The 9,331-nt window shown below is 44.0% G+C and overlaps 1 protein-coding gene across 3 annotated transcripts in view; it reads right to left on the reverse strand.

Moving 5' to 3' along the window:
• LOC129815824 (filamin-B) overlaps positions 1-9,110 on the reverse strand; it is a 96,419-nt gene extending 87,309 nt beyond the window's left edge. Inside the window, exon 1 of one of the 3 annotated variants that reach the window (XM_055869964.1) lies at positions 8,686-9,103. In XM_055869964.1, the coding sequence (XP_055725939.1) occupies positions 8,686-8,977 (292 nt within the window). In that variant the 5' untranslated portion in view covers positions 8,978-9,103. Of the gene's footprint in view, positions 1-8,685 lie in introns of all 3 variants that reach the window. The other 2 variants (XM_055869963.1, XM_055869966.1) reach the window with 2 other exon arrangements.
• Between the last annotated feature and the right edge of the window lie 221 nt (positions 9,111-9,331).

Consider the following 9,331-nt stretch of genomic DNA (forward strand, 5'->3'; position numbering starts at 1 on the left):
CAGTAACCCTGCAGTGATACAAAAAACACAAAGTCCCACTGCCTGTTCAATCATGCTTTAAACATTAGTCATAGAATGAATGCATCTCTTAAGACCAAGTCATTCTGAGCAGCATAAAAGCCTACGAAGGAAGACCGGCGTAGGACAGGACACAAACCGTCACTGTAAACTACGTAGCCGTACCAACAACAGGTGGCACCATAGGGGCCAGAGTTAAGGGGGCCATTTTTCCCCCCTCCCACCTCCCAACCAGGTCAAACTTCAGAACCTAGTTGTAGCATGGACCTTATAAAGATACTTCAGGACATTGGCAATGCAGCCTTTTTATCTACTGACCCAGAATCAGATTAACTTGTGATATAATTTTTATGTCTCCGTGTCCAGTTTGAAGGAAGATGGAGGTAGTTCAGCAAGCCAATGCTAACTAGTGTTAGCACAATTAATGGAAGTCTATGGGTATGTGCTAGCGTGATAGTTAGCAATTGCGCTAGTTCCTTCAAAAAGCACGCAGAGACAAATTGTATTTATCAGTTAAAAATCACTCAGAAGTAAATAAAGCGCCTCGCTAACAAAATCTTTTTTTGTCGAAAACACTAAGGAATTCCAGGAGGCATAACTTAAAACTGATCCGTCTGGTTATCCCCAGTGTAAAAGTGAAAGACTGACAATTTATGGCAGTCGGGCAAGTGGAGCCTGATCTGTGGTTGTCCCATTAGGCAGGGGACACTGGAAGAGAAACTTGAGACCCATTTTATCCTATTGCGGAGGCTGACATCCACTATATATCGGTCCCCCTGCGGCCGGCTAGAGGTCCCCCTGCGGCCGGCTAGAGGTCCCCCTGCGGCCGGCTAGAGGTCCCCCTGCGGCCGGCTAGAGGTCCCCCTGCGGCCGGCTAGAGGTCCCCCTGCGGCCGGCTAGAGACAGTAAAACACGGAGCAGGATCCCATCAGCATGTCCTCGCTGTATCTAGAGACTCATAAGTTTTGTAACCGTTCAAGAGAAGCAGATGAGTGTGTGTGCGCGAGAGGTAAGGAGACTTTAAACAACCTTCATGCAAGGTCAGCGTTCTAACACGCCAAGGCTTCTCCCAGGGGAGGGGTGGTGAAGAGGTTCTCTGCTAGGTCACACTATTAGATAGTACAGGGCTGGCGTCAGCCTCACCAATCTACCGACTGGGACAACAGGAAGGATATACTGACTACTGCTATTAGAGCCTCCTGGACAGGAAGGGTTTATATAGTGTACTCAATCTCAGTCACCCTTGACCCATTCCACCCCAACATATGCTGCAATCTATGGCACTCCACACTGCCTTTTCCCACCTGGACAAGAGGAAAACCTGTGAGAATGCTATTCATTGACTACAGCTCAGCTTTCAACACAATAGTGTCCCCAAAGCGCATCACTAAGCTAAGGATCCTGGGACTAAACACCTCCCTCTGCAACTGGATCCTGGACTTCCTGATGGGCCGCCCCCCAGGTGGTGACGGTAGGTAACACATCTGCCACGCTGATCAACACTGGGGTGTGTGTCTGGTCCCCTCCTGTACTCCGTTCCCTCACACGACTACAAACACCATAATCAAGAATGCTGATCACACGACGGTAAAAGACCTGATTACCGACAACGAGAGTCTAAGGGGGGGGTCAGTATGGTGCCAAGACGACCTTTCCCTCAACGCCAGCAAGACAAAGGAAACGGAGGGCCGAGCACAACCCCCCCCCCCCATCCACAGACAGGGCTATCTCGGAGCGGGTTTGAGAATTTAAGTAGCTTGGTGTCCACATCACTAAGGAATTAACATGGTCCGTGCACAGTCATAAAGGCACAACGCCTGTTCCGAGGAATTAAATTCTAGTGTAAACCTATCGACGTCACGTCGAGCCGGGTGAATGGAATATGAATGAGTCGTCTAATAGGCGGCAACAATAAAAAAGGCCAAGCTCATACAATAAAAATTGGCCTCGTCTTAAAACGAACGCCACAGATTAGATTCCTACATCATTTACACCGAACCCCTTATGCACATGGACTCAGTACCAAGTCATAGTTAAATATTAATTCCTTGTTATCATCCTCATATCCCTCTGTATTGTTGGGAAGGGCCCGTCAGAAAGCAGTTCACTATGTTTGTCTACACCTGCTGTGTACGAAGCGTGTTGCAATTTCTTTTGTGTGGGTAGGGGGAGCTTTCCGAGGTGCATTGATTTTTAAAGATTGAGAAAGTCAACATGCATCATGGGAGATGAGTCATAAAGCAGATATGGTGCTCTCAAATGAATACAACTTAAGAAATGTTACAAAATACACAACGGAGTGAAAAATAAAATCACTCAATTCCCTTCCATTTTGTCCCTAATGAAACAGAGACAGAATCTAGTGCTGCAGAAGTTTGGGGACGGTTCTCAGGTCAACATTCATTTAGGATTTAAGTTAAGACGTGAGCTGGTCTGCCATCGCTTCAAATATATCAATATTCAATAGTCTGACTCACATCCTGGTCCTGCAGGACTACAGATACACTGTACCAGTCACCACTTCTGACTCACATCCTGGTCACGACAGATGTGAGTATACGTACAATGTAACAAGTCAATGTTGGCAGATTTTTGTGTGTGTACGAGCAAGACGAGACCTCCAAAGCTTGCCCTACGACTAATCCGAGCTTACCACTGGAATGAAACCTTTAGGTAAATCCCAAGCTGTTACATGGTTATTTACCACCACTTCTTGGTGGTAAACAAGGTTTAAATGTAGTGCGAGCGTCGGAGAGGTCTCTAGTCTGGCACACACACACACCACTTGCTAGCTATTAGCATCAGTAATCGCTTGCTAGCACACAGCAAGACAGCTAGTCTAGCTAAAACCAGTTATACCAGCAGTGCCCGTACCTACTGGTCAAATAATGGAGGTTAACTAACATCCGTAGTTAGTAAGCCAGCTAGCTAGCGATCCTTTACAAGACTGAAGAGAGCTAGCTTGCAATGCAAAATGAGCACTGCAAAGACATTACATTTGGTGTCCACTGCTCCCCTAAAATATATATATATATATATATATATATATATTTAATTCTCTGCCAGCCACTTCAGCCATCGGTCTGGATCCTTTGGCTTGATATAAAACGAAACGCCAGCATTTCCCCCTTTCTGGTTGTGGCAGCCGACAGCACAGCATTATGTAAGCCTGACGGATGGTTCCTGTTTGTGGTAATGGTACTTAAAATACCGGCAATTAACTTTATTTTGTCGAAGCAGTCATCTATGACGTCAGCTGCAAGGTATGAATAAGCTACATCTTCACTTTAATCTTTCATTTTAAATGAAAGGGACTCATCACTTTAGCAGCACGAGCTCCAACGTGACTATTAACTCATGGTGTTCAGATCACAAGCCAATAACAAACTATTACGTAACCAGATCTTCAGCTTTGAAGTCTTCATCATGTTGCCAGGTTACCATCCATCAACCACATGTTACCTGGAGACCAAAGAGGAGTGATCTCAGGTCACACACACCCTATAATAAGCGTTTCCATGGTGATGCGTGTTATGTTTGACGTTCTAAACTAGTAAGTGGGCTGGGTAAATAAAAATGTGTTCATACAGGGTTTTTAAAAGATAAGGACCTAGTTGATGCAATAAACACATGTTGTTCTTTCTCCTTGGCAGCTGAAACTCCACAGGTGTGAAACAAATTTGACTTGCTGTGTGTGTGTGTGGATCAATCTAGTCTCCCTACTGGTTTCGATTACTGATCAGACACCTGATTACACACAAGACATGTTTGATGTTGGTAAAGCAACATGGATTTTATCCATTACAAAGGCGTGAGAAAAAACCCCAGAAAGCCTTCAGTGTTTCACCATCGTGAAGGCGGAAGATAAAACGCAAAAAATACACTAAGGAAAAAAAAAGGAATAGCATGAGTGAAAACAGATCATTGGGATTAAAGAATCAATAGAATCAAACCCCTTCCGGGAACATTAGACTAAACAAACAAGAGCGATCTACCCAAAACGGACCTCTATGGATGACCCACTTTTTGTCTCTATAACAAATAACCAAGAGTAAAAACCTACACGAGATAATTTACAACTAAGCTGTTGAAGACAACACGGGAAATACAAACCCCGCCAACCCAAAATGGACTGTGGTGTGAATGGTATCCTAAACGACATAATATTCAGACCAAATTTTTTAACATTATACTCCGCGCTGGCATCTTCACCAATATTTAACAAAATTGACCAATAATTACCGTGGAATCTGCATTACAAATATACCACTTAGTCATCACAACCAAATAACCCAGAAATAAAATCCTCTCATGCTTTGCTGATTCCAAAAGAGGTGTTGGACTCAACTTGGCACGAAAGCTTCCTATACAAAATGGCCAGAAAGGGGAGGGGGGGGAATACAATTAGAAAAGCTATGTACACAAACAAATGTGCAGTTAAAATGGACAATAGAGATCTTTCCTCAGAGACATGGGGTGACACAGGTAGCTTGAGCCAAACCCTCTTTAATATACACTGAGTGTACAAAACTATTAAGTTCCACCCCCCATTTTTCCTTCAGAATGGACTCAATTCTCCAGGGCATGGACTCTCCAAGGTGTCGTCAACGTTCCACAGGGATGCTGGTCCATGTGGACTCCAATGCGTCCCACAGTTGGTTGGATGTCTTTTGGGTGATGGACCATTCTTAATACACAGAAAACTGTTGAGCGTAAAAAGAACTGCAACGTTGCTGGGTTAACACAACCTGGTGCGTCTGGCACCTACTACCATATCTGTTCAAAAGGCACTTGATCTTCTGCACAGATTGTCAGACCTGGGCCTCGATACTGAATCTCAGTGAAAACAGAAACAACGGTGCTCAAAAAGGTGGAGGCCAGGAATAGAAATAGTGCAGGACTTGGGCCTCGCCAGTGGCACACCGGTGTAAGGCCCCACTACAGACCCGGGTTCGATCCCGGGCTGTGTCGCAGCCGGCCACAACCGGGAGACCCATGAGGTGGCGCACAATTGGCCCAGCGTCTTCAGGGTTAGGGGAGGGCTTTGTCCGGCAGGGATGTTCCTGTCTCATTATCTATAGCGACTCCTGTGGCAGACTGGGGGCATGCACGCTGACACCTTCGCCAGGTGTACAGTATTTCCTCCGACACATTGCCTCAACTGACTTCCGGGTTAAGCGAGCAGTGTGTCAAGAAGCATTGCGGCTTGGCAGGTTCGTACTAACTTGGCAGGGACAAGAATAACTACAAATTGGAAAACACGAAATTGAGAAAAGGGGTAATTAAGTACACAGTGTAAACATTAGTCCATACCAGCTAATTATCAACACAGAATTGAGCTGTTAAATTCTACAATCAACTAAAAGGAAACGATGAACTAACATTACACCACAAAGATGACCCTAGAGTACCCTCAGCCAGCTGGTTTCTGGGGCTCTGTTCACAAACATCCCCAGGAAAACAAAACTCCTTATATAGAAAGTACTTACAGAAACCCAGCCTAAAACCCCAAAACAGCAAGCAATGCAGATATAGAAGCACAGTGGCTAGGAAATACTCCCTAGAAAAAGGAAGGAACCTAGGAAGGAACCAGGCTCTGAGGGCTTTCCCCGCAATTATGGCCAGATCGTTCTTCAAAATGTTCAAATGTTAAATGACCAGCAGCATCAAATAATCACAGTGGTTGTAGAGGGGGCAAAAGGTCAGCACCCCAGGAGGAAACTGAGCTGCACTTCCTAACCTCTTGCCAAATGTATGACCGTATTAGAGGTCATTCATATGTAAACATTGATAAACTACCATATCATTTAGGTGAAATATTGCAGTGTGCAATCACACCAGCAACAATTGTGACCAGGTGGCCCCTGAGAAGGCAACCAAAGCACATTATAAATACAAAATGTCTTTGTTTATCTTCCTCTACCATTTGTAAAAGACCAAACGTACTAGATGGCCACCATTTTGCAAGTTACGACCCAACTTCCCACTCGATGGTATTTTTCGTAATAAATTATTCATTACTCCATTGTTGGGTTTGGATCATGAAAGAAAAGCATTTCACTCTACTTGGGCACGTAACATTAATCCTTGACAATATTTACACATATTGATATAACTTTGTACACATCTGCCAATATATACAAAGGGTAGAGGGTGTAGGTGGTAACCAATTAAAAGACTGGAATTGCACCTTAAACATTACCTAATATATTGGGCTAGAACAGAGAGGAAGAGGCAAAGTGAGAGGTTTTACTCTGCCCAAAATCTGGCCACGGAAAAAAGCCCACGAAGTGAGGATTTTTTTTTGTGGCATTCAAGTTGTGTGGACCTTCGTCAACAAACAATTCAATGACTAAATTGCTACATGAGGGTTACTTGATGGAATAGAGGTTTCGTAGTAGTTAGGTTGTTACGAACGCACCAATGTAAGTGGAAGCAGGTGGCATTTCGGGCAACTTTATATCAGAGTCGTGCCTCTTGTCATAGAGACAGAGGACTCATTATTGAAATAACCCGTTGTAGCATAGACTTTGCCATTGAGGACTTCCACCATTTTAATAGGTTATCTGGCTGGGGATACCTATGAGTTGGGCGCAATCAGCCAATGAATGGCCTCGACGGCCATTTTGATTACCATGTACATCTCAAGGACCAGGTGACTTTAATCAATATATTAACATATATTAACCCCCCCCACAAAAAAAATGAAGAGCTAATTAGCTATCATAAAGAGTAACCAAAGTCATGATCTGGACGAGACCGCCGAATTGAGGCAAAGAATGTCTGGATGAACTATGATTCAATTCACAAAATGTCTTTAAAAATTGACAATTCTGTGAATGTTGTTGTGCAAGTTTACATGGACACAGTACTTGTTAAGCAAAGGTGTCAGCTAGAGATGTGCAGGAGCTTGCAGGGATTTTTAGTTTTGCATGATGTCTACTTTCACCCTAATTAGCATTTTAGAATTAGTTAATAAACAGCTTAATATAGAGTCATTGTCTGAGAGATTTACACGGTTATCAAAATTTCACACCAGGGTAAACCTACACGAAACACAGCCCTTTTAGTGTTTCTAAAATCCTTTATGGGAAAAAATGAAGGGTGGAAAAACTATTGGAACCATTTCCCTGTTTTGATGGCTAGGTTTTATGGGTATTATGACACATCCACTGTGGGGCTCTATAGTCATTATCCTCCCCAGTCCTCAAACGAATACCTTTTACAGGTGAGGTCACACCTGAGCGCACTTGGCACAGCGTGGACTTTAGTCTCAAGCCTGGTTCACATTACCCATAAGCACTCTTACGTTCCGCTGCATCTCAACGGAGTGGAATCGTTACAACCCCATTGCAGGACAGACACTACATAATTTTACATTTTCCAAACTTTACTTCGTCTTCAGTCCAACGACGAACTGGAAATTACCAAACTACCTTAGAATAAAAATGTGGTTTTCGGCGATGGCTTCATGGGATAGCTAGCAACTCGTTAACAATTACCCATTTGTATTAGTGAGTACTATGTTAATAGGAATGTTAAATACACAATGGCTGTTAAGGCAATTACTGTTGCCTCCTTTTAACTTTGATGGGTGACGGTAATGATCATTAGGTGGAGGTGGCTAGCTACAGTGGCATCTTTAACCTAGCCACGCTTTTAGCTAGCTGCTCTGCAGCGCCAACTTGTTATAAAGTTATAGAAGTAAGGCGAGGAAAACGTAACATGTAGAAACCATATTTATCATGTCTTGAATGATAAGTTCATATTTTGCAATCGCTGTAAATAAATTCGATCTCTGAAAAGAGACACTCATCCATTTTGCATTACAAACATTACACTTGTCCATTCAGTAGTGAGGCAAGACTCCGCGAAGACGTATAGAAATAAGTTACTTTGTGTACGGGGCATAATGCCGCGTTCAAAACATCTGGGAACTCGGAAACCGAGCTCCAACTGGGGGAAAACAATTATTTGTAACAGTCATCCATCTCGGAACTCCGACCTGAAAATCAGCCGTCATGGCTTGACTTGGTAATTACCGAGTCCCCAGTTGTCTTGAAAGCGCCATAACAGGCGACATTCGGTACAAGATCGCAAGGCCCTCACGCGTTTGGTGATGACGGTACCGTAAGTCACTGGGCCCGTGCTCCCACCCATGCAGGACATCAGACTTTTGAACATTTAAACTAAACTGATTCTCCTCACATTGTTTGGCACACACACAACCCCATGGCACACGGCACACACCAGAACTGTTGCTACCAGACTTATGATTGCTAAATACTGCACAATTTAACACTTACCCCCCCCCCCCCCCATCCCCAAAACACGTTAATGTTGGACTGTAAATTGCGCCTTCCTGTATTGTACTCGTTTATTCTATTCTACTGAGCCATTAACTTTATTTTCGTATTATTTCTTGTTACATTGTCCAGAAGGAACCTGCAAGTAAGCATTTCGTTGGACGGTGTATACATGTCCCGTACATACGACTGGAAACTTAACTCACCCCTTTTATTCGGATCAACTAAATATTTTATACAAGTTTCGAGACAAATGACAATAGAGAAGTTACTAGGCTACCATTCCAAACAAAAAAATAGTTCGATTGACATCAGGCAGACGGGACCACATGACATTAATTAAAAACAAACGGTATCTTACCTATGGAGACGAGTCGGATATTCTCCCGGTCCAAGAACTCCAGGGCCACGGACACGTTCTCGAGTTTCATCTGGCGGAAAGTAGGTCTAGCATGATACTTTCGGTACATCTTCTTCTGGCTCAGTACCTCCAGCAGGGCGATAAGCCGCAGCCCGTCACTCAGGTCCAACTGCAAGTCGGCTATCCTCTTGTTCACACACTTTAAGTGTTCGTTGCACCAGCGCGTAAAAGTGTTTTGTTGGATTTTCTTCCATGGCGCGTCGTCTGCCAAGTCTTTCTCTGTAACCGGCATCTCGTTACCGTTTTTCCGCTTTCTTTCTTTGACTTTGTTAGATCGTTTAGAGTTGTAGTCTGTCGCTGGCTCCGCTGCGTTTGAATTGTCCTGCGTCCTGCAGTCCAGAGTCTTTCACCGCTCTGTGGCCTAACGCCTGCGCAGTGCACTTTATCCCTGTAACGACTTCAACTTCCGATGACGACACTTTCACTGTTTGGCTCCTCTTCCGGTCCTGCCCTATTTTATTACCTGTCATCCCACAGGTGTAATCAGCTGTCATACTTTTCAGGTGTGTCGGCTACTCCTTGTAGAGAAACCACAGTTCTTAATTAAAAACATCTTTGTACTCATCGTCCTCTACTTGCTGCACTA

Source organism: Salvelinus fontinalis, chromosome 18 (genome assembly GCF_029448725.1).
Source record: "Salvelinus fontinalis isolate EN_2023a chromosome 18, ASM2944872v1, whole genome shotgun sequence".
NCBI lineage: Eukaryota > Metazoa > Chordata > Actinopteri > Salmoniformes > Salmonidae > Salvelinus > Salvelinus fontinalis.